Consider the following 27,375-nt stretch of genomic DNA (forward strand, 5'->3'; position numbering starts at 1 on the left):
ATAGAATTTAATTAAAAGTAGGGAGGGGTGTGTGTATGGATGCTGGGTTTTCATTTGGAGGGGTTGAACTTGATGGACTTTGTCTTTTTTCAACCCAATTTAACTATGTAACTATGTAACTATGTAGTCAAATCCGCCCTGTACATAATCATAGGCACATTTGTATAATATGCCTATAGGCATAATGTGCCTATGATTACGTATCTCTAGAGGTTGTTTTAATTCATGGAATAAAATCGAGTTTTTGCGCCTCAAGAGTGGTTGCTCATTTTTACTTATCCTTTAATTAAATAATTAGTCAAAATGTCAGTTCTGAGTCCAATTAGGGGATGCTTTTTATGAATCTGTTAACCATCAGGACTTTGACCCTCTGATGATTCCCATGCACTGCTGTAGCTGGAACAGAGCACCAAGCAGATGTACCTTGTGTTATAGACATACACACAATACTGTCGTTGTACAAAGAGAATAGAGAGAAAGCAGAAAGCTCTGTAATTCTCTTAATACGCTCCCAGCACTTGTGTATCAGCCAATGTGGCAGCAGAACTGCGAGTAGGAGCAGCTTTGTCTTTGTGCAGCACCGACAGAGACACAGAGAGAGTCAGGGGCACTGGTCCGTAGCCTGGACAAGCATTGCTGGGAGATCTCGTTGTACAGTTGAGTAGAAGCCGGGGGCAAGCTTTGGATACGGAAACTTTGCTGCCATCATTCCTCTTCAATATCCTTTCAAGCCTGCTTGTGCTGCCCACTCATTTAAACGCACAGGATTAAACCAGCACAAATAAGGCTAAAAGGAACAGATGGACTGAAAGATAAAGTGACGTTTCCACTAATACTGGGAGGTCTCTGGGAAGAGGGTGAGGGCGGGGGTTCGCCTGTCTCGGGGTCGGCGAGGAATAAAAACATGGGAGTTGCGAGGAGCGGGCGCTGTCCACTTCTCTGCTGGTGCTGAACTCCGCCGCGGCTCTAGGGAGAGAGGAGGGAGCGGTGCGGGGCGTTTATTCTGGTTCAAGCGGTACAACTGACCGACACGATCCATTGGAGTTAACACAAACCCCGGGCTGTTTGGGAAAAAAATCTTTTATCACTTGTCCGTGGGAATTTTATATCGCTATTTTGCATTTTATCCTGGATTAATTTGGTGACCGCTTGATAAACACTTTGGATATAACCACAAGACTTTTTATTATTGGTGAGGGCATTTTGTGATAGGTAAGATATCAGCTTTGCTTCTATATATATATATACACTGTATATTTTATTTATATTTGTTTGTGAGTTTGCCCTTATGTATCATATGCCCTGTGAGCTCTGACCATCCACTATTATGGGATGCAAACTGGCATTTAAGACTGAATGTCACCTGTTCTTGTATCTTAACTTGATTATAGGTTTTCCTGAATTGCAGTGATTTTAGGTGACCTCAGCTTCATTTGCATTCAGAGAGACCAGAACTCTCCAAATATACCTGCATTAATGGAGCGCTGTGACTTTAAGGAATCATTCTAAAAGTTGCATCTCTTTTAGCACCTCTAGGACATGACTAGAACTCGAATAAGCAATCAGCCCTCCATTATCATTCAAAGCAGAAAAGGGTGGCATAATGCTGTTTAGCCACTGAACTGTTCATTTATGTGTAACTTGAAAAATGTGGAGGTGGGGGCATTTCCTAATCTGCGGGGCTTTTTGTTCCTGGGCCGTGAATGCATTTCTTGTTTAAGAAATAAAATGCAAATATGATGCCAGCTGTGCCACCCTCTCCCAAAAAATGCTTGGCAACTTGGCACACTGGTGGCTCCTGCGGACGCGGTGGGCTTTCACTTTAACTATGTATTGTTAGCACATGTTGAGCTCATGACAACGCAAAAGAAAGCAGAACAAAGCACTTTGTAGGTTGCTCTGTATGCAAGAATTTGGGTTAAACTAGTATATTTTGTATATACTTTATGGATGATTCTAGATTATAAGGGAGTAAAAAATGGCAAAAAAAGGAAAAACACCAGTGTATACTGTATATATTAGCCATAAGGGACCGAAGACAGAATAGCAGTGTTTGTTTTTATCAGCTTTTATCTGGACAAGCAGGAGTTAACTGCTTAACTGTACGCCTGGGCATAATGCACATCTTGATGGTGAAACTTCACTGATTTTGCAATAATCGTTGATTTTGCCGTTTCCTAGATGTCGGTTTCCTTTCAGTGCCTGTCAGTGCTGCAAATGTAAATACGTTATGTAAGCCTGTGATTCTGGCGGAGGATCTGCACTGATCCTATCCATCTAGCCTAATGTCATGAATGTGTCAAATTGATTTCACTTGGAAGATGCTCTAGGACTGCTTTATGGCAAATAGGAATGAAATTCAATTCAGGACCTCAGCCTTTAGCGAGTTCCTTGGAAACATGCAATCTGTTCACTGTGGTGTAAGTTTTATGCCGCTGTTTGAAACAAGCTATAAAAGGAAATGCGAGTCTTCGTATTGTATTTGGATTTTGTATAGATTGCATGCATATACAGACTAGTTACCGTATATACTCGAGTATAAGCCGACCCGAGTATAAGCCGAGGTACCTAATTTTACCTACGAAAACTGGGAAAACTTATTGACTCTAGTATAAGCCTAGACACAACTACAGCCCTGTCTCCCAGCAGCGCACATTCTGCCAACCCCCCCAGTGATCAACCAGACTTCTTTGCAAAGTTGATGGTGACAGAGAATTGCCAAACGGATTACTGTGTGCATTGTCCCACTACCATGTGCAGAGGGTGCTGTTTGATATTGCCATCACTGTTAATCTTTCGTATAACCAACAGAGGGCGCTGTGTGATATTGCAGTCACTGTTATTCTTTCATATAACCAACAGAGGGCGCTGTGTGATATTGCAGTCACTGTTATTCTTTTATATAACCAACAGAGGGCGCACTGTTATTCTTTCATATAACCAACAGAGGGCACTGTGTGATATTGCAGTCACTGTTATTCTTTCATGATATTGCAGTCACTGTTATTCTTTCATATAACCAACAGAGGGCGCACTGTTATTCTTTCATATAACCAACAGAGGGCACTGTGTGATATTGCAGTCACTGTTATTCTTTCATATAACCAACAGAGGGCGCTGTGTGATATTGCAGTCACTGTTATTCTTCCATATAACCAACAGAGGGCGCTGTGTGATATTGCAGTCACTGTTATTCTTTCATATAACCAACAGAGGGTGCTGTGTGATATTGCAGTCACTGTTATTCTTTAATATAACCAACAGAGGGCGCACTGTTATTCTTTCATACAACCAACAGATGGCGCTGTGTGAAATTGCAGTCACTGTTAATCTTTCATATAACCAACAGAGGGCGCACTGTTATTCTTTCATACAACCAACAGATGGCGCTGTGTGATATTGCATTCACTGTTATTCTTTCATATAACCAACAGATGGCGCTGTGTGATATTGCAGTCACTGTTATTCTTTCATATAACCAACAGAGGGCTCACTGTTATTCTTTCATATAACCAACAGAGGGCATTGTGGGATATTGCAGTCTCTCCCCAAGTGTACTGTTGGTATAGGAATGATTAAAAGTGACTGCAATCTCAGCTACTCGGGTCGGGTACCGCTGACCCGGGTATAAGCCGAGGTAGACTTTTTCAGCACATTTTGGATGCTGAAAAACTCGGCTTATACTCGGGTATATACGGTAGTCACACTCCATACTGCCAGAGCAAATAGTTGGGCCACATTCATTATAACTGCTTTGCTGTTCAAGATCACACATGTTTAAATTGTATTTAAATGTCATGGTTTGTGCTGCTAGTGCAGCAACTGTGTCCTGCGCAATCCTATGACAACCCCTTGAATTTATATAGACTCTGTTTCATGTAGGAGCTGTATAAACTACACCTCCCATACTTACCAGACCATTTCATCTAAATATCTGGGTGGTTACACTGAGCATTTGATTTCAATGCAACCAGCAGCCCAGCATATTGGATTCATTACAGTTCTCTATTCTCTTATAATAAAACATCTCATCAATAAATATCATGTCATGCTTGTTTTGAATCAGATATCAACTCCTATCTCTTCTCCTGCCTTCATGTGCTCCCCCTCCCCCCACAAAGTACTTGTGCTGTTATGAACAGACAAGGAACATCAGATAATCCAGTTGAATTATACACCTCTTTTCCAAAATATCGCAGTCTGGCTTTCAGAATTGTTTAATTTCAAAACCTAATTTTTAGGTCAAAGTTTGTTCAGCCCCCTTCAGCTAATAACAAGGTTACTGAGAGGCCCGGACTGGCAATCTGTGGGTTCTGGCAAATGCCAGAGGGGCTGCTATAAAGTGCCATAGAAAGTCAGTATTTAGTGGGTAGTCTAGTAGTGAGGAGCTGTTTGGGTCTCTGTGTGGGCTGATTGGGTCTCTGTGTACCTGAAATGCAAGGGAATATTTTAATTCTCATTCCGGACCTGGTTGCTGATACAGCAAACCTGGAGCCAATCTCCTATAGTTTCAGGAATCCAAGCAGTAAATAACATTCACCATCATGGCCTCCCCTTTTCAGCTATATTGGTACCCTAGGGCCAGAATTGCCTTTGGTCAGGTACACAAGTTGATAGATATTTCAGACATGTTTCGTCTCTGTACCTCTAATTAAAAGCAAAACATTTATTAGCTGAATTGTATAAGCTTTAAGCTTCAAGTCAAGGTAGAGAGTTCACATACAGGGTGTTCTGCTATAAGGGGCCAGGCCGAATTTAGGTACCATTTGATGTCACCAATGATTTCTATAAGTTATTATACTACTATACTACAGGTATGGGATCAGTTATCCAGAAACCCTTTATCCAGAATGCTCCCATAAACTCAATTTTAATCAAATAATTCAAATTTTTTTAAATGGTTTCCCTTTTGCTCTGTAATAATAAAACAATACCTTGTACTTGATTCCAACTGTGATATGTTTAATCCACACTGGCAAAACAATCAAATCGGGTTTATTTAATGTATTTTAAACTCTTATTTGGAAAACCCCAAGTACCAGGCATTCTTGGTATATATGTGTAGAAAGCCTGTGATCTCCAGCACACAAAAATCTCTCTAGATAAGACCTGGCTCTGGTTACATCGGATCTGTTACCACTAATAATGCAGGTCTCATACCTGCTACGAGCACTCTCAGATCATTCCCCACTAGGGATGGGCGAATTTCTTCGCCTTGTTTCTCTGCGAAAATGACGCCCATAGACTTCTATGGCTTTGTGCATCAAAAAAAAAAAATGCGTGTAAAACAAAAATTCGCTACGCATCAAATATATAATCCCAATCACTTATCGTGCTATTTGGATGCAATACCTATTCCTACATTGTCACCAGGTACTCGAGCATTACTAGACTACCCAATTTCCACAGACGAAGTACTGGCAATAAAAGACCTGCCTTCAAATAAAACCCCGGGGTCTGATGGTCTTCCTGCCAATTGGTATAAAACCCTAGGAAAACCAAACCCCTCCTAGAAACATTACAATATGCTTTTGATACCAAGGCGCTCCCCTCATCATACTCTGAGGCTTTGATAGGGGTCAATCCAACACCAGGAAAATACTCTGAACTATGCCTGTTCTATAGACCAATATCCCTCTTTAAAAATACTGTCAAAATTACTGGTGAATAGGCTAAAAATTGTCGGAGGTCTGCCACCTTTTACATCCAATGCCCATTTACAAATATCCATATTGTGCATGCAGAAAAAGGATCTAGGGTCATAGTCTCACTAGACTCAGCTAAGGCATTTGATTCTGTAGAGTGGCCATACTGTAACGTTCACAGCGGGAAACCGCTGCAACGGGAGTTAAATCCACACTTGATAGTGCGTGTGGTGGAAGCCCAGGGAAAAAGCCACAAATACTTGAAGCAGGCATGGTGAAATATTCAGGATTTAATGGAACTGAAGCAAAACAGTAACAGGTCAAAAATAAAGTCTTTACCAGGCAGGCAATGAAAAGCTGGAACAAAAACACAGGAACAAGATTCAGGAACTTGGAACTTGGAATATCCAGGCACAAATTCAGGAACAAAACCAAACAGATTCAGATTCAAACAGCTTCAAGGTTTAGGTCAGGAACAAACAGAATACATTCAATGACTCAGCCCTGAGCAAGGCTCAGGGCGTGGTTTATAAAGAGCAATTGATTATAGAACACAAAACACATGAGGGTAACAAGAAGGGAGGAGACAAACTGGAAACGTAACAAGATACAGATTGCTATAACAGGATCAGGAACAGCCCCAAGAGCCTCCAGTGCCTCACTTGGTAAGTGCATCGACTGTGCACTTAAAGTCCAGCAACCCCAGTCCCAAGTGTTCAAATCCCAGATGGTTCTTACACATACCTATGGGAGATCCTCCAGAGATTTTGTTTTATTGCTTGGGTCAAACTCCTATACAAGGCACCAAAGGCAAGGGTCAGAGTTAATGGCATCACCTCTTCCTCCTTTTCACTTGTGTGAGGCACTCCGGAGGGTACGAAACGCGTAAGGTGGGCCATGTGGGGTCAGTATGTATCGTAAACTTTTTAAATTTTGAAAACTAATAAATAATATTTTTTACTGAAAACAAGCCTTGGGATATATATCTTTTGATATAAATAATTTTGTGTGTTGAGTGCCCTTGGAACCAGGGCTTGTCCCTTTGGCTATTCCTATAGATGGTAATCAGGTGTATGGACTTCCAGTTACAAAATGAACTAGACAAGGTTGCCCACTCTCGCCCATATCATTCGCCTTGGCAATCGAACCCCTAGCAATACTCAGGGACTCAAACACCATTAAAGGACTGACTTTTCAAACAGTGGTTGAGAAAGTCTCCTTATTCACTGATGACCTGTTAATATACCTGTCCGATGCTGGAGGCTCACTGGAAGCCCTTCTACAAGCAGTTGATCAATTTGGCCATTTCTCAGGATTGCTTATTATTAAGGATAAGTCCCTCCTTTACTCTTTGGACAATCAGCACCCCCCCAATCACTACTGCCTACCACTTCTCTTAAATGGGTTCCCTCTTTTTTTATATATTTGGGGATTACTATACACCCTGATCTGGATCAATATGTAACTCTTAATCTTGCCCCCATCATTTTCTCACTAGCAACAGACCTCTCTAATTGGGCCAAGTTACCTCTGACCCTACGGGGTCGTATAAATATCTTTAAAATTATATATCTCCCCAAATTATTATATGTTTTGCACAATGCTCCAGTTTACCTTACAGTAAAAACATTTAGATACTGTATATTAACAAAATCATGACTCCCTTCCTATGGAACAGCAAACGACCCCGGGTATCCCTGAACAAATTGGTTGTGCCTAGTGATGGGCAAATTTCTCCCATTTTGCTTCTCCAAAAAATGTTGAAATTTCCAGCAAAATTCGAGAAACGGCAAAAAAAAAATTTCTGGAAAAATCGTGAAATCGGAAAGTTTACGAAAAAATCGTGAAATTCTTATGTTTTCACAAAAAAAAAGTGAAATTCAAACGTTTTCACAAAAAAATCGGAAATTGACGCCGGCGAATTTTCACCTGCAAATCTTCGTGGGAGATTTGCAAATTTATTCGCTGGTGGCGAAACGCAGAAATTCGCAGCAAATTTGTGCGAGGCGAATTTATTCGCCCATCACACATTGCGCCTTATGAAGCAGGGGGACTGGCACTCCCAGATCTCCAAAGATACTATATGGCATCTTAATTGTACTCCCTCCACTGGTGTTTCCTCCCAGATCTGTACAATCTAAATATGGCTCTCCAGGCCCTACTTCTGGGATCTCTGGATGGACTCAAACTACACAGCATATCTCCTCCACTACAATCACTTAGGCTTCCCTTATGGATCAATTCATATCCCCCACATTTCAGAGAACTCCAAGATTTCACATATTTGCCAACTCACGGTCTGAAATACCTAGGCAACCTCCTCATAGACTAGACCTTCCTTACCTATGAACAACTATCTCTTAAATGCCAGAATGATAAACCTCATCGTTATAGATATTTCCAGCTCCTGCACGCATTCCAGGCACAAATTACACACTGACTTCATTCATAAATCCCCTAACATAAAGAATACCCTGCATACACCTTGCACCCCTAAACTAGTTTCACCACTATACCAAACCATTTTAGCCACATGATCCAAGCCCTTTAAGACATCAAAAGCCTGTTGGCTAACAGATATTCCTCAATTAACCCAAGAGGACTGGGAGGAAGCTACCGACAACAGCTATAACTACTTAATCTCAACAAGGATAGGATGGTTCAATGCAAAAGAATTCACCAAATGTATATAACCCCAAGCAAGTTACATGCCATGGGAAGGAAACCTGACCCCTCTTGATCCCGGTGCAATACCTCCCCAGCAACCTTTTTCCACATTATGTGGTAATGCCCCCCAATAACAAGGCATGGACTAAAATTCTCAGGGTACTAACTGAACTCCTTGACTTCCCAAAAATTGTCTATCCTCTTATATGCCTCCTGGTAGTTCTAGATGATATTGTAATGTCCAAATATGATAGAAATAGATACCATTCACTACTAATCTATGCAAGGAACAACATAGTGATGCACTGGATGGTGCCCCGACCTGCAACAGTCAAAACATGGAAACAATTGGTTCACAACGCTATCCCCCTAATTAAACTGACATATGAAGCCAGAAGGATGCAGTTAAAATATTAAAAAATCTGGACGCCATGGTGTGAAGCGGATCTAAACTAAAAATTCATTCTAATTTTGTATATTGCTCCTTACTATATCGATATATTGTTTATATGCTAGAGATCAAAATCAATGAAAAAAGTTATCTTTCAAAAAAAAAAAAATCAGCCTGCAATCTTTTCCACGATTATATACTGTATCAGTTGAACTTTATTGTTTTTCAATTCCTATACAATGGCTGCTATGCACAAGGTACAAGTCCAATTTTAGGAGCAAATTGCATACAGAAGACAAAGATCACAGCACAAGTGATTTATTAGTAGAATACACTGAGCACAGTGTCCCAAGTACACAGTGTGACTGTTTTGGTATACTTCATAAAGAACATACCATTGTGCAAGAGGGGGGATGATCTCCTGCTGACCATTTAAACATATAAACCACTTTGTAACAATGGAGCTATTCTAGTTCTAAAGTGCTTATTTTGCTTTTTGAAAAACTGATAATCTAAAAATAATAAAATGGCTTTAGTATAAAAATTGTAATAAACAGGAACCATATGGCATTTGCATCTCTCTATACGCGCCTGCAGGAAAAAATGCATAACGAAACAAATTAATTCTAAGCAACTTTTCAATAAACAGTGATTAAAAATGTTAAACTTTTAGCGTTATTGGTAAATTTAATTGCTGTTGAAATACACTGTACTCACTTGTTCTGAAAAATAAACTAAAATCATTCAGCCAGAAATTATTTACCCTTTTGTTATGTACTAGGAAAATGTCATAATATATATGAACGCACAGGTATGGGATCTGTTATTCAGAATGCTCGGGACTTACGTTTTTCCAAATCTTTCTGTAATTTGGATCTCCATACCTTAAATCTACTAGAAAATTTTGTAAACATTAAATAACCCCAATAAGCTGGTTTTGCTTCCAATAAGGATTAATTATATCTTAGTCGGGATCAAGTACAAGCTACTATTTTATTATTAAAGAGAAAACAAAAACTGTAGTACCGTGTTAGCCAGTAGCAAAAATAACAAATGAAAAAACAAACAAATACAAAATGTATTGTAGAAGTGATACCTATATTGGCTAAGAATAAAAATACATTGCAAGCTTTCAGAGCACCAAGGCCCCTGCATTTGCATTTTGCCTGATGAAGGGGCCTTGGTGCTCCGAAAGCTTGCAATTTATTTTTATTCTTAGCCAATATAGGTATCACTTCTACAATACTTTTTGTATTTTTTTTTTTTTTTGTTATTATTAAAGAGGAAAAGGAAATAATCATTAAAATTTTGGATTATTCAGATAAAACAGAATCTATAAGAGACAGCTCTAATGTAATTCAAGCTTTCTGGTACTTTCTGGATAAGGGGTTTCAGGATAACGGACCCCATACATGTACTAACTTTTATACAGCTTTAGAACCTGTGAAAAAATTTGTACATGGTGTAGAAAACTACAAATGTAGGAATCTGGAGGGATGGCCAGACTTGTCTATCCAGTCAACCAGCATAACTAGATGACATCCCTTATTTATGTCGGAAAAAGCTCTCTTCCCTAGAGATGAATAAGAAATGACACTGGTAGATCTCTGACAAAACCTGATATGTGTGGCAGAGCAGATGCTTCCCTCCAGCTGGCAGCATAGTGTTAAAGGTGGCAAGGGAAACAGAGAAACTATGCTGAGCATTACCTCATTGGTGGTGCCGCCTGCATATTCCACCAACACTACAACAACCAAAACCAAAGACTAACTTTTAGAACTAAGATTTACATTTATATTTTATTTGTCTCTGAAAACACTCACATAAAAATAAACGATGCTTCTGTGAGAGTAGTACCATGCCCCTTAATGCTCATTCAAGAATCACTTGGGTCAGGGGTTTTGTAGCAAACTGCACTTTAGTGGAGGCTGGAGCAAGGTGCCCTGTCTTTACCATCTGCCAGGGGGGACCTGTCTAGCTGTATTCCTCACAATTTAGGGAATGGGTAGGGACAGAGAGGGGACATGCTTGTTTGCTTTGCCATGCCAATGTCAAGGCATAGCTGCTGTAGATGGTTTGAGTCCAAAGAGGCAGATTAACAGATACAAGTCCAGTTTGCTATACCAAAGGGGTTAAACAGTTCAAGGTTGATTACCAATCAAAAAGTTAAGGGCAGGCAGCAAGTCAGGAACAAGGCAAGTTCAAAATCCAGGAATCATCTAATATAGAATTTAAGAGCACCCAGGAACTCTTCAGGATTAGGACCTATATTCAGCAGCATCTTTTATCTTGAATTTGGTGCCAAAACTGTTCGCAATGTGTCGGCTCACTGAACTATGGGTACCACCATTTTAGAAACGGGGAAAAACAGGAGAGGAGCACCATCGCAAGCCCACAGCTCATGAATACAGTTCTGCCACACACAGACAGCACTGTATTCATTGGGAGAACCCAAGTCCTTGCTTCTAGTGGCACTGACAGTGGGCCAGGGTGTGCTTGTTCTTTGCACACTGCAATCAGCGCTGCTGTCAGTGAATGAGCCCTAATATATTCTATAGCATTCCATGTTTGATTTCTTTATTATAAATTCTTGGAATGTATTTATTATATCAGTCTTCCCAAAACATGCATCTGCTTTTAAATAAATATATTGTACAGTTATGCATCCATAAATAGCATTATGAGGCAATAACATAAAGTGCAGCCACAAATGCGTATCCTTAAAGACACTTCTGTTGCCTACAGATGAAGCAAACATTAACACAAAGTGAAGTCTATTGGTTAAGGCAGTGTGCTTATAGTTTCAGCAGGTGTTGCTTGGATTAACAGTTCATCTCCCGCATGTGAAAATGGCTAGGGATTACTTAAATGAAATGCCAGGATAATTAGATCATCTGTCTCTATGGCAAGTCTTTTCATGAAGTGTAAAGCATTGCTGGAGAGTGGGACACATCTTATTTTGTAATTAAAGAGCCATTGTGAAAGATGATAGGCTGTGGAACCTAGCATAAATTGCTGTTTATAGTGGAGCATGGATGTATGTTGATTATCGGGATATTATATAAGGTTCTTCAGTTTCCCATGCTATTTAATTTCTTAGCCTTCTCTCAAGTTTCACTTTAAAAACACATTCAGGCTCTATTCTTCACTTTCAAACCACCCCAAGCCTCAGTGCTCCTGGTGAATGAATAAAACAACAGTCCTGTTTATATTATTCTATGCAAGTGCACCCCTTAAACAGTTGTACAGACAATTAGTCACTGCATAAAATTGCTACAAGTGTTCAACTGTGGATTATTATTATGTTCTGAGTGCTGGGAATAACAATATTCTGAACGCATTCTGTACACGCTTAAGAACCTTTCATGGCTTCTTTTAGGATTATTTTGCAGTTTACGGTACATTTAAAATTTGGCTTGCATCCTCCACTTGGATATGAAACATGCAGCTTGTAAATAAGCATTTTGTTTTTTCATCTTTTCCCAATTTTATTATTATGCTTAAGGAAAACCCAGTTTCCATAGTATGGATTTTCAAGCTATTAGTGTAAATAGTGTAAAAGATTGACTAAAATTAGAAGTGCTAAAAGAAACGATTTGGAGGGATGTTAAACCGTACACTATATTATAAAATGATATACTATAATGGGAATTTCAGATGAGCAAGAAGTGAGTCTAACACAGTAAACAGTGGTGTCGGTAAATACATATATGTTTGCATACACAACTCATCACTGTAGTTTTATGCCAAGGTTCGGTATGGGGACCACTTGATTATTCATAACCAGTTGCTAATGGCACACACGGTCTATCCAAATGGTAAATCTTATCACTGACATCTGTTTCCAATGGGCATGGAAAGATGACAAACCAAGGATTGCATCCACTTGTTATAGTTCAGGGGATTTCAGCATCAGCAAAAGACCTAGCAGAGGTTCCTTTACAGGGGCTGTTCACTTTGTGTAGTGATTTTAGGGCCGGCCAGATACCTGCGGGACTCGTGGATTTGCACACGGGTGGGGCTGGTTTGGGCCAACCACATACCCCAATTTGCGGCTTCCGACTTCCAGCATCTTCATTTATAGATGCTCTCCCCCCCGTTTTGTGCCGTTATCGCGGGGTGGGCGCGGGTCTATAAAAGGAAGCTGGTAGAAGGGTTCGGGCGGGCTTGGGTGGAGGGATGGTGGGTTTTGGTTGGGTCGGGAAAAACCCGACCCACACATCACTAGCAGAGAGTGATATTTTAAGACAATTTGCAACTGGTTTTCATTTTTTATTATTTGGGGTTTTTGAGTTATTTAGCTTTTTATTCAGCAGCTCTCCAGTTTGCAATTTCAGCAGTCTGGTTAATAGGGTCCAAATTACCATAGCAACCATGCATTACTTTGAATAAGAGACTGGAATATGAATATGAGAGAGCTTGAATCCTATATAATAAAGTTGAGGTGTCTCTGCGTCCAGTCCCTGTGTCTGTGGGATTGCGCTACTGTGCATGTGCCCCACGGACTGTCTCTGGCGAATTTAAACTCTAAAATGGGTTTTTATAAATGTTTGACTACACATGTTCTAGCGCCCGTTAATTTAACGGGCTTAATGTCTAGTACAAAGATAAGTTATAAAGAGTAGCAATATTAAAAATGTGTAGCCTTATAGAACATTTGTCAGAAGAGTCAGAAGGAAAAGGCAAATCTGCTCAAAGCAACTCCTGATCAACTCAAACTGCATGCCTTTGGCAGAAAGCATGTTCCCTTTTGCAAAAGTTTTGGCTTGTCCTTGGGCTCCTTGCTGGCCCCTTTTAACTGTAGCAAAGTCAGGTACTACCGGCATACAACTCAGAGTATAGACTCTATGGAAGAAAGCAAATGTAATAATATTATCTTGTATATAATGATCCAGAGAAGTCAATTGGAGTACATGATCTGAACTTCACCTTATACAGTAAAGCGGCCTCAGCTGCCAATTTGTGCAAAGGTGCAAGTATAGGCGCATGTATTCATGCAAGTAGCTTTGTCAATAGTGTTTGTATTAATGAAAACAAACCCTTGTGTGGGTCAGCCTCAATATCTGTTTTACATTAGACCTGTATGACAATGTCTTCCAGCATTTGCACTATGCCCATTACTATATTTAATTGATGTCATAATAACCTGTTCATGATTTTCTTGCTTGCAATGTATAGAAAATAGTGTTTGATTCTTGAGAGGCCGTTACTGTACATGCTGTAGACTTTCAACTGAGGAAGGCGGATTGAAGTTAACAGATTAGCGAAACCTGAATTGATTTAAAGTGAGGTCCAGCCGAGATGTCTACAAAAGTCTCGACTGCAATATAATATTAAATTCCTAAATATATCCAAGCAATTTGTCAAACTTTGCCAGACTCTGACATATTCTATTCTTGAGAAATATGCCTTGTGCAATTCTAATATTGCTTTATGAGAGCAAAATCAGAATATTGTATCTTGCCATATCCCCAACAACATGAAACAATGACGCCAGCTGCACAATTATTAATAAATTACAAGGCACCATCAGTATACTGTATAATTACTGAGGGAAATACAATTATAAACCAACGGGTGGCATTCTCTGAAGTCTCTGAAGTTCTCACGACGAAAAGTGAACTTGCACAAAGTAAAATCATTGTTAATTTATAGGGTTTTATAATAACATCATTATAGATATTGTTTTTTAAAAGTCTTGACATTTTTGTTTCTTTAAGACCTGGATGCTCCTGCTCTGATTGAACTTCATATCCCAGAATGCCTTATATCGTCTGTGTCACCAATGTTATCAGAATAGTTGGTCCACAAATACTCAATCTAATTCTTTTTGATGGCACAGCGCACATTGCCAAAGGGGGTTAAATCACCAACCTCGTCAAGTCCTGTCCTGTCCTGCACAAAGAGGGCTTAAGGCTAATTCACTTGAGTAATGATGTTCTCAAGCAGATCTATAGATCTATAGATCAGTATATATATACTGTATTACTGTTCCTATTTAGATAGTAAGTTCAATCGTGCAAATCCAGGCAGTGGCAGATTAATGAGATGTGAGGCCCCTAGGCTATACCCACAGACCCCTCTCATGGCCAGAACTAGGGGTAGGCAGAAGAGGCACATATCTAGGTTGCAAACCTTGGGGGTGCCAGGCACGTAAATTCCCTGTCTCCTAGTCCAACAACACAAGTTCCTCCAAAGTCAAAGTCACGCCGACACGTGCCTGTCCAAGAAGGTAATGTCCACCCCTGTATAACAGATCCCTAGAATTAAGGCAAACAAATCTGTAAGGATTGTTTTTGGAGAATCTGTGCATTGCATATATTTTACATTCCTACTAAATTGGGCATACTCACCAAATAGTTATCCATATGTTCAGCAGGATCAGCTTTGAGCGGCACTCTACAGTCTACAGTATAGGCAAATTAGTCCATCATTCTCTTAAGGAATAGCTTGAGTAAGTCTTGCCCTATGCCCTCTTTGCCTCAATGTAGAGAAATATGTAAATATGACTTTGTTATTGGCGAAAGCATATCAACCAGAGCCTTGTCATTAAATTGTACGTAAGGAGCTGCCTTTTATATATCTTAGCCTGTATAAGGCTTTAATTTACTTTATTATACTACACATAAAAGGGAACATTAATCACCGGTACAGTCATAGGTGCTAAAGAACTAATGTGTGTGAAATCACACCGATAAGGCTCATACAGGGAGCGCTTGCATTCATACCATAGTAAATTTGGGCTCACCTCCCAGCCCTTCTGTATGCGGTACTGCTTCACACAGGCAGCTGCATGTAGAGTGATGTACAACATTTTGTGCTCTAATGTAGGAAGAGCACAGATGGCGATTCATCAAGACTCATCAAAAACATTGCACTTTGAGCCTGTTCTTTTGCACATCCTATCTTGTCCCATTTATCACAACAAAGACCTAAGTGGGGAATGTTATTAAAATCACAAGTGATGTTTAAAATTGCTTGCAATGTAAAATCATTTATTAGTGAATATTACATTGCTCCTTTTTTAGATAAGCATAGGTCAGCGTCAGCGTTAACACCTGCTCTGGAGTTTCCTTAAATATTAGTTAGTAACTAGTTTAATAACTAGATTAGTAATAACTAGTTGTGATTTATTTTTTTACCATGATCCTGAGTTTCTGGCGTGATATTTTAGAAATTAGCCCCAAAAATTCTTTGCACTATAAAGCCCTGATCTGGTGTTCATGAAGTTTAATCTATCTTATCAAAATCCCAAAATGTCTTATCTCTTGCTAAAAAAAACAAAATTGGAGTAAAACGAATATTGCTATTATGAGTTATTCTTTACCAAATCAAATATAATATATTAATCAATATCATATGTTTTATTCTGGCGCTCTAACCAGTCACTACCTATAGATCAGAAATGTTTCTTTTTATGACATAACAAAATATTTGTCCATTGCAAATGTTTCTGATTTTATTTTAAATAACGAGCAACTTGTAGATCTATTTTTCTTTCGGTATATTATCCATCATCAATGCAACTTCGGCTACTCAGAAGACAAAATGTTTCAAAATAACTCCATCAGGGAATTCTGCTTAAATAAATGCAAAGTGGCAATGTGCCTGCATACATCTAGTATTATTTGTTGAGCTATTTTCAAAACTTAAACATCTATATAAACCACTTTGAATTTTAGCTACAAGCTGAGGTTATAGTTTCCCTGCTGTATGAACCGTTTCTAAAAAAAGGGAAAACCTGAGAAAGTACAGTCATGTTCAGGTCCTTTTATCTGTGAATTCAGGGTAATGGAATGCAATCAAAGTGAAGTTAAAGAGAAGAGATTTTAACAGATGTTTATAAAATTCGGTAACTCATAAGGATATAGGGTAATGCGGCTAGTCGATCTCCCAAAATACAAAAAAACGCAACTGGCCCAGAGAAGAAAAGTTTTGTTTTATTAATATATTTTACATAAGGCCATAAAAGTCAGCTTTTATCCAAGAAAGCAATGTGTATACTGATCTACTAGGCTTTCGCTGTAATATTCTCTATAGAAGATCAGTGTATCTTAATCACTTTCATATGAAAAATAAATATTTACTTTTATAGTACATTTGTTTTTTTTAAGTTTCCTTATTTACAATGTGGAAAGCAGGTGCAAAGTGCAAAACAATGGTGGATTGTGACACAGGACTCTGCACTCTGACACTGTTCTGTCTGGCAAAAGGTCCCACTGGGCTCTGTGCATGAGCACTATAACTTGTGCTCTTAAACTTCTGGCTGGAGATATAGTAAATTCCTTCCCACTGTTTTGCACAAGAGATGGTACAGCTATTTAAATATATGCATTATACTGTACATCATGAAAAGAATGATATGATAACATACTACTGGCAAAGAGCAAGAACTTGCACACAATTCAGCAGAAAAGTCAGAATAGACAAAATGGCACACAGTGAGATTATACAAAAGTGAAAAACCGTGCATTTCGATGCTAGTACCTTTAATAGATGGCTTCAATAAGCACAACATTTGCATGCATTTTTGCTTGACTGTGTTTGTAAATGAACCTTATGCCATGTAATTATTAACTATATCAAATAAACAACCAAAATCATTAAATTACAATCATTCTACACAGCACTGTATCAAATGATTTTGGAAAATAGAAACAAATCTCATCTACTGTAACCACACTGTCCAACTACTCAATAACCTCATCACAAAAAGCAATCAAATTTGTATGACAGGACCTTTCCTTCATTAAGCCATGCTGATCACTGCTCATAATGCCATTTTGCAGAACATAATCTTTAATATGGTCTCTTAGCCAACCTTCAAATACGTTGCCCACTGCAGATGTCAAAATTACAGGCCTATAATTCCCATGCTGAGATTGTTATGCCTTTTCAAAAATTGGAATTATTTATGTACCATATGCTGTGTCAACAACTGACTTGACTGATTTGTGAAAGTCATGAAAGTCTCTATTGTATACATCAATGAAAAGAAAACAACCAAATTATATCCCTTATTTAATGGAGCTACACTTTCAACTTGCATATTTTTACTATTATTACATTTTTGGGTTAGTCTTAGCCTGTGCTAAAATCAATTCCTCATTTTCTATCTATCGATAACTGTTTTACGATAATTGTTTTGTCCCCTTTAGTTTTTAAATGCTTTCCACTTCATTACTATTAATATCCTTACTTCTGAGTTAAGCCACATTAGGTGGTCATTAATGGTCTAACATTTCCTCCTTAAAAAGGTTGTTTACCTTCCAAACAATGTTTTCTTCAGATTGTTTTTCCAAAATTGAAGTTTAGCGTTTAATGTTCCTGTCTCTGATGCTTCAGTCTGGCTGCTCAGGGATCCTGGTGTAGATTCGGAACAGTTACAATTTGCTACATTCGTCGATACATTTCTCAGCAGCATCTGCAGAAAATTAGCAACTATTCTATCAGTTACAACAGTTGCCTATAAGTAAGTAAGTAAGTAAGTAAGTATCGACTGCAATTTGGAGCAGTATACAGAGTCTGTGACCTCCCTCTCAGAGCTGCTTCAGAAAGACATAAGGTGGAAAAAAACATTTAAACTTCAGTATTAGAAAAATGGTCACAAATAGATAGTAGAAAGTAACTTAAAAAAGTTCTAATTTCTTTTGAAATATCTGAAACCAACTGAACTGAAAAAAGTGTTAAAAATAAGGACTAAAAATACATTAGGAACAGCAATAATTCGATGTAATTTTAAATGACAACCATTTCTATTCTTTGTTTTAGTTAACATCCTATCTGTGAACTGAAGTAATGATCTTAAGGAGCTATATTCACTATACTGAAATGTTTAGTCTTTGTTTTTCCCATTGTATATTTGCTTTTTGTAAGAAACCTTAAATGGACAGTGGGGACGAAATGCTCAAGGGGGATAGGATAACATTGTATAAATATATAAGGCCACCATATAAAGCTCACTAATGCCTTATTCACCAGTAGATCATTCTGGAAGAAGAAATGACATTAGAAGAAAGGAGGATGCCTTTTAAGATATGAAAGATATTTCATATGAAATTAGTTTTTTATACTATGATAAGGTCTCATTTACAGATAGAGAGACAGGGAGCAAAGTGAAAAAAAAGGCACAAACAACCATGTTTTCCACGCTTTGCACCCTGCCTCATCATCAGCACCTGTGGGTGCATATCCTTGATCTCAAGAATATAACATCACAGCCTTTCCACTCAAATACACTGCATTCAGCAGCCCTATATTTATGAGCAGAGTATCAAGTCCCACATTATTTAGTCATATCGTGGAACTGTACACCTCCTGAATGTTAAGGATTGATTTTTATTCTTTGTGTAATTGTTTTAGTTCCCCTCAGTCATAAGCCTATGACTAAATGCTTTTATTTATGTCATATTCTTCTTAGTAAGTAGTTGCTTCTGTGGGAATTGAGCAATAACAGCTCAGTCACTGAACAATAGTTTGAGTGCTCACAATATGTAATCTACAGTACAACACAGAGAGCTAAACACTCACACCTGCTTTGCATTTTAGTGGCAGTACTGGAACTAGGCCATATTTTATAAACATGCTGCACCCCTTTCTTCTCTTTGTATCTCCATTGCTAGACTGAAAGACCAAGAACTGGGCAGCTTGAGTTTTATTCTGAGTGCAAAGGATAGTTAGACTTTTCCTTTGGTATGAGTACAAATACATGCATTATTTAACATAATCACTTTTTCTATGCTCCTTCTCATCCATCCGAAGGAAAGTATGCATTCAGCAGACAATATATTATTGATAATTTCATGTCAACCTGTCTTTCATTGAGTTGATCAAATCTCTGTTCTTTTCTGTACATGACAAGTTCAACACCCTTACATTGAATGAATAAAGACTCAGCATTGGAAATTCTTATGACAAATGTCTGCTAGCGCTATAGTTTTTAAAAAGCATGCTTGCTAAGTCTGTTTAGCATTCAGTGATTGCTGTTATTGATTTTGTCTGTCAAACTGAAATATTTCTGTTTGCCAGCCTTGAAATTCTGAATACAGAACTTATGATTTTAAATGTGCCACTTTTTGGTTATTGAAATAATAGTGCAATCAGTGAACAGATATGTCATCATATTCTAAAGACAGTAGGGCCTCAGGTGTGTATTTGCTTATTAGGTCTCCTGTTGTTTTATTTTTCCCAGAAGACCTAATACTGCTTTGGAAATGGTGTTTATTTTCATTGTTTATTGTCTGCTGACTCTTTCTATTCTTTGTCTCTTTGAAAATTTCAGTTCTTTTATTTTCATTTTCTAAGTCACTTTATATTGATATACATTTGGACACATCTGTCTAAAAAAAGAAATTGGCTTGTATGTGTTTTTATGTCTGGACTATATTATTGTTGGCTTTATGTTGCCAATTATATGGTTTTATTACAAAAGCTTGCAGGGTGCATTGCTGTCACATAGCTATTTCCCTACAGTGAGTTAAAACTACTTACTAATTGCTGCAGATTTGTCATTGTTATTATAATTGTTTTGGTATTGGGGTGGCAGTCTGGCTTGATCTGCAATATGATCTACCAAGGGAACCCCTATACAGTGCTCCCCAATATTGCACTGCTCTTTAGTGATCGCTGCACCAGCAGTAGGGAATGCAGAAAGTAGCCTTTACCTACTGACCAAGTAGTCACTACACATGTCTCAACACCCTACCCCTGCAATCATTTAATGAACAAAATCCTGATATTTATATCTTCATAAAGGTCTGAATAATGAATCCCCACCAGTAGCAACTACATGGTGTGCCTTTACTGTCTGACACTTATAAAAGATTAAAGAAAATGGAAAGTGGAGAAGACAGACATATCTATTATTAGTGATGGGCGAATTTATTAGTCAGGCGCGAATTTGCGGTGAATTTGCGCGATTCGCCGCCATTGAATAAATTCGAAAAAACGGACGCCGGCGTCAAAAACAGGCGCCAGCGTCAAAAACGGGCGCCAGCGTCAAAAACGAGACACCGGCGCCGTTTCGCGAATTTTTCGCCTTTTCGCGAATTTTTCGACGAAGCGAAACGACGCAAATTCGCCCATCACTATCTATTATATCTAAGTCAACAGCTGCACAAATTTGCTTGATTTATACAAGTTGAAGTATACCATTGTTGGGCTTGGGAATAAGCCACCTACCCATCATTAGTGATAGTGACCTGATATGTGCTATGGCATGAATGATGCACCAAATCATAGGGGTCATTTACATCTGCTACAACACTTCTGTATAGTTGCACTCTGGTGCATCATTCACAGACTCGCAGCAGTAAAAGCTTTATCTCAGGCTGCATTAAAGGATTTTATATATTCAATATGAATTACCACAGAGGCAAAGTTGTTAACATCCAGCCAGTTCCTTTAGACCTAGAACTTATTAAAAGTTCACAGTTTTATTCAGTTGCTGTTAATGTAAGCTGGGATAAAGACGATTTCCCTTTTGTGAGAATCCCTTGCATTCACAGCAATAGAGGCTGTCTGTGAATGTTCTGACCTATTGTGATCATAGCTGCACATTGTGAACATTTCTGAAACAGAAAGAATTAACATCTGAAAAAATCTCAGTTGCGGAGGCATAATCCCTGGCAGCATGTCTATGGCACAGTCATTTATAAAAAAAATCTTGTTTGTTCTTATAAAAAACAGATTTCAGTGGAGAATTCTGCTGGAGCAGCACTATTAACTGATGTGTTTTTTTTTTTTTTTTAAAAAAAACATGTTTTCCTGTGACTGAATCCCTTTAACGACTGTTCAGTATGGACCTCCCTTTGGTTTGGAACCATGTTACTGCATACAAGATCACAGATTTATGAAAACATTGCTGTCAGGGCCAAATTTATATATAGGAACCAGAGGGCCTGTGGTTAAGGTTTAAGAACACAGTCTTCAGGTGCCCATATAACCGATTAAAAAAATCCTTCCCAGCCACTGCCAGAGAGAATGTGTTTAAATCTGGCAGCAGATCTTGAAAGGGGGGGGGGGTGAGGGGGCACTGGGCGCACTGTGACAGAAGTGATGTCATGTGTGAAGTGATGTCATTCACAGCCATGTGTGATATAATTTCTGCAAGTTGGGGGACACAGATAGGTCCTAAATACAGTGTTGATTGCTGTATCGTGATGGGCGAATTTACACAAATTTACAAATTTCCTGCGAAATTCGCAAAACTGCGAAAAAATCGAGAAACGGCGCCGGCGTCTCGTTTTTGATGCCGGTGTCTCATTTTTGATGCCAGTTTCCGTTCTTGACGCCCGTTTTGCGAATTGCGCAAATTCGCCACAAATTTGCGCCTGGCAAATAAATTCACCCATCACTATGTATCAGACATTAAGCCTTTACTTCCATGAATAGTAAATATTTACCACACATTTGCTGATTGAACTTCATACTGGACTTCCTAGAGTATCTAGAAGCGTAAATAGCTATTATCCCCAAATCTAAGATGAAATATCCTTTAGATTGATCCCCCCACATCCACTGCTGTAGGCTCCACAAGGAGAAGACCTTTGGGAAATGCTGAGGCTTGCAGTAATTTTTCTTCATGAAGGGAAAGACAGGACAGAAACTACCATGGGAAATTGCACCTGTTTTTTGCACTTTGCACCCTGCCTGCCATTCATATCTATATGATAGGAATAATAATTATTTCTCCATTCATACAGTATATATATATCCTTTTTCAAAGGGCAACAGAAAGTTAAGTCTAGTGTATTGACTTGGCAATACTAAGGGGCAGATTTATCAAAGGTTGAGGTGAATTTTCGAATGAAAAAAAATGTAATTTCAAGCTATTTTTTTGTGTACTTCGGCTAGGGAATAGTCCAAATTCGATTTGAATTTGCAAAAACTTAGAAAATTTGAATATCGAAATTTATCATGTACTGTCTCTTTAGTAATTCGACTTTGACCATTCACCATCTAAAACTGGCTGTTTAGCCTATGGGGGACATCCTAGAACCAGGAGTCAATTGGTGGACTTTGAAAAATCAAAGTTTTTTTGGGAAAAACTTTGAATTGAATTGGATCGAATGTGCTATTGCTTCGATTCAAACGATTCGGCTGAATACAGACCTATTCGATCGAAAACGGACCTATTCGACCAAAAAAAAATTTTGGTTGGTCTTTTTGAATTCGAATTTCGAAGTTTTTTCCAATTCAAAATTCGACCCTTGATAAATATGCCCCTAAATATATTGTAGGTTAATTAAGTCAGATGAGCCATACCTAGGCTATATTATTTTGGGGAAAATCTTCTGGTGTGAAAGTAAATAATTGTGATCGGAGTTGGAGTAGAAAGAGTAGGTCTAATTTAAACTTTGTTGCTATGCTACTTATCTGACTATAGAAAGCAAAAAAAAAACTACATACATAGTCTTAAGGCAGGGAATCATTTACTTTAGACTGGATGCATTTTAAATGTTCAATTTTAACACAAACTCCCCAGGGTGTGTGCATGAAGATATAACATATATGTTAAAAGGCATCTGCTGACGATGAATATAACAGCTGGAAGTGAATCGGCAAGAAATTAATCCGGATCTCTCTAAAATAACTAGAAGTATAGAAAATAGCTGCTTCCACGGCTTCGGGGGTGGGAGAAGAATCTTTTCTTCCTCACTTCCCATTTTTCTCTTATTAATGTAAGCTGTAAATATATAAAAAAAAAGATAAAGGTTAAAGTTTTAAAAGAAAATTGTGCTATTCGGGATGATGATTTCCTTTATAATGGTAAAATCATCATGCAGTTTTAAAAAATGACAGATCCACTTGGGACTTAAAATGATAATGGTCTAACACATAATGCAGCAATCAGAACAAACAGGGGTTTGAAATAGGTATTATCGTGCTTTACTTGCTGTACTCCTAGCTACTACCCAGGTTGATAGCAGGTAAAAGACAGATATGTGAGACCTTATGCATTTTACTCAGTTGCAGAGATGACTGCTTTCAGTAGGGATATTTCATGTGATTTTTGCAGATCTCATAGTTAGTTTCATTCATCTTTTTGTGAGTTTAAAAGACGGAACCAGCTCAAGCCGTGGCCTTTGGAACAAAAGAGCGTCTATTGGGGCACATTAAAATGTCCACACTACATTTGCAATCTCTAAATCTGCATTGTTTAAAGGAGCAGGAAAGCTCCAATTGATGGGGGTGCCAAATGTTAGGGCATTCCCCAAGTACTATAATGATATACCTGAGATCCAGGCAAACAACTGCAAGCAAGCGATCCTCTCCCTCCATTCTTTTTTCTTCAGAATCCAGCGGCCAACACATGTGCAGTAGAAAGAAAAAGACGGCATTTAATTCTACTATGCATGTGTGCCCGTGTGAAGAAAGAAGGACTGAAAAGGATCTCTCACTAGTGCCCTGGGCTATGTCATTTTCTGCTGACAAGAGCACGGGTATCAGGTAAGACATTTAAGAGGGATGCCCTAAAATTTGGCACCCCTTGTCAATTGGAGCTTTCATTCTCCTTTAAGCTAAATAAAAGGGATAGGGATATCTCCCATTGACTTATACAGGACCTGGACAGGTCTGAGATGGCGGATTTTCAGAGTCTGGCTTTTTGCAGCACTGGGTTGTGATGATTCTCCAAAAATCTATTTTTTTCACGAAAAATTCAAGTTTTTGTCCCAGAAAGCCCGACCAGAAAAAATTGAGGTTTAGTAAATAACAAAATATGACAAAATATTCCTTACTGAATAATTGGGGCATAGTTCAACACATAGCTCTTAACTATGATAGCACAGAAATGCAAAAGAGTGTCATTTATTAATCTTTATTTTTTCATATTTCTTTTAGATAAAGATGCTGAGTTGGCAGTCTGCAGCTTTGTGCATGGGTTGTTTTTTTCTTTTAACTGAAGGAAGACCAGCAAAAGAAGAATATTCTCTTAAACCATTTCCACCATTTATGAGACTACGACACAAGGTAACACAGAAGAATAATATTCGGATACAGTGTATCTAAGATTGTACAATACAACTGGGAAAATATAATTTTCATTATAAATGGATAATGTGAAATTCTTAGAGGGCATCTTGGAAATGAAAAAAGAAAAAAAAAGCCTTTAGTTTGGCCTGAAAGCTATGTGCAAAGCCATGAGAATTAATATTTATAGCAATTCATTTCCTGTTCTAGTTCTAGAACATATGAACTAATTCCTTTTGTGGAACAACAATTTTTTCTTGCAGCACACCACTTACTTGTCTCTGTAGGGTGCATTCACTTTCCAGACCGCTTCCAGGTCAAATTTTCCATCCAGGCTATGTATGAGGAAGAAGCACACAGACTTATAATGGCAAGTGCCTTTATCACATTTTATTGCAGAAGACCCCTGCGGAGGGGGTTGGTCCCCAAAGGCTTGTGCTTCAACTTCTGGACGTTGGTGTACTTCTTCCCCATACATAGCATGGATGGAACATTATCCTGAGTCATTTGACTGTTTGCTGTGGTTTCTGATGTTAAACAGCACAGCTGATTTAGGATTAATGACAAGGATTCTGCATATTGTATTGTATCCTTAAGAAGAGTCATACTGTACATGTGTTACCCTTTGTATCTCACTGCCATAGGGTGCCATTTACATATTAGGCATGCCACCAGTTATACCTGCTGTCATGGACTTAAATATTATTACCATTTATCTTGTACTAATGATTCGATTCAATGAGGGTAATTCCTTGTCATATTTTATAGCATATAAAGGGTTAAATTAGTCTGATATTTGGCTAGTAACCTACTGTGAGTGCCTAGAGCAGAGGTTCCCCAACTATTACCCATGAGCCACATTCAAATGTGAAAAAAGTTTGCATGAAGAAAGTCTTGGGGGATGCCAAATTAGGGCTGCAATTGGTTATTTAGTATACCCTATATGGACTGGCAGCCTATAGGAGGCTCTGTTTTACAGTATACCAAGTTTTTATACAATTTCAGCTTGCCTCCAAGCCTGGAATTGAAAAATAATCACCTACTTTGAGACCACTGAGAGCAACATCGAAAGGGTTGGTGAGCAACATGTTGCACACTAGCCACTGATTGGGTACCATTGCTTTAAAGGCACTGTTGCCAATCTGTTTGCCTTATCATATAATTGTATCATGTTACTTGCTGGTGCATGCTTCCCGCCTATAGCACTTAGTTACTGCTAATAGTAAAAACATGCCCACTGCACCCCTCTACTCCTGCAATTAGCCTCATGCACACTGCAATTGATTGGCATTTACCAAAAATACTTTTTAAACATACTACACATGTAAAGGGCACTAACACACATTTACATGCTTTTAAAATACATTAGGGGGCACATTAACTAAGGGCCGAATATCGAGGGTTAATAAACCCTCAAATTCGACCCTCGAAGTAAAATCCTACTAATTCGAATATCGAATTCGAAGGATTTACCGCAAATCCTACGATCGATCGACCGAAGGAATTTAATCGAATGATTTTCCTTCGATCAAAAAAACCTTAGAAAAGTGATGGGGAAGGTCCCCATAGGCTAACATTGTACCGCGGTAGGTTTAAACTGCCGAAGTAGGTAGTCAAAGTTTTTTTTAAAGAGACAGTACTTCGACTATCGAATGGCCGAATAGTCGAACGATTTTTAGTTCGAATCGTAGTCGAAGGTTGTAGTAGCCTATTCGATGGTCGAAGTACCCAAAAAAATACTTCGAAATTCGAAGTTTTTGTAATTCGAATCCTTCACTCAGCTTAGTAAATGCGCCCCTAGGTATGTCTTTGCTGCAGGATAGATAGAGGACTTTTTCCCCTTTTTTTGGCATTATGGTAGCCTAAAAAGCCTTGACTTACTCTATAGGGAATATTGTATGATGTTTAGATTTGCTGCATGCCTCAGTAAGGAAAAACAAGCAAGTTTTTTACCCTTTAACTGTAATTTCAGACTATAGTTTTTAAAATAGAGTGAATTGGGAAAATGCTGCATCCAGGTTCCTAGGGATGAAATTCTGGATGCACATTAAAAAATGTTTAACTATGTTGGTAACTCTTTAGAAAGTTCTCTATTTGTGCTTATGTTATGATTAGCACCCAATAGCAAGGTTGACAAGCCATGGCATGCCAGGCATAAGGAAACTGTTCTAAAGCGCATAACCTACTGCATTGTATATGTACATTGTATATACACAATACAAAATTCAAGACCTCAAACTGTATGAAATGTATTTGGTTTGTCGATACTTTGCCTCTCACTGTATAATGCATTTAGAATCTGGAGACGTTCTTGGAAGTCAGTGTGCCATTATTTACAAGTGAATGCAGTATTTATTATTTATATAGGCTTTACTGAACAAGCTGATCTAGAGAGGCTGCAGGTAATGGCACAGTTTTTTTTAACACTGTCTTTTAGCTGCAGAGCGATCCCTGAAGCCACTCATGACACTTCCTTTTAATGTAAATTGAAACTGCCTGACAGAGCGAGTACCGTTGGATCTCATCCCAAAAAGGTAGTATAGGCAGTTTTCCCCACTTGGTAATATACAAGATGGTTTCTCTGCTTGTACTAATAGGCCAAAGCAGAGCAGTGGTGGCAGCATAGAAATATGGAGGTGCAATCTGTTCAGGATGCTTCTAAAGATGCAAGATCAGGGGCGTAACTACAGAGGAAGCAGA

The 27,375-nt window shown here is 38.5% G+C and overlaps 1 protein-coding gene across 2 annotated transcripts in view; it reads left to right on the forward strand.

The window, feature by feature from the left end:
* Positions 1–483: 483 nt before the first annotated feature.
* Positions 484–27,375, forward strand: part of fstl5.L (follistati like 5 L homeolog) — a 286,103-nt gene continuing 259,211 nt past the window's right edge. For both annotated transcript variants that reach the window (XM_041589323.1, XM_041589325.1), the window contains exons 1-2: positions 484–1,212; positions 24,547–24,675. In XM_041589323.1, the coding sequence (XP_041445257.1) occupies positions 24,553–24,675 (123 nt within the window). In that variant the 5' untranslated portion in view covers positions 484–1,212; positions 24,547–24,552. The remainder of the gene's footprint in view (positions 1,213–24,546; positions 24,676–27,375) is intronic.

The sequence above is a fragment of the Xenopus laevis genome, chromosome 1L (assembly GCF_017654675.1).
Source record: "Xenopus laevis strain J_2021 chromosome 1L, Xenopus_laevis_v10.1, whole genome shotgun sequence".
Lineage (NCBI taxonomy): Eukaryota > Metazoa > Chordata > Amphibia > Anura > Pipidae > Xenopus > Xenopus laevis.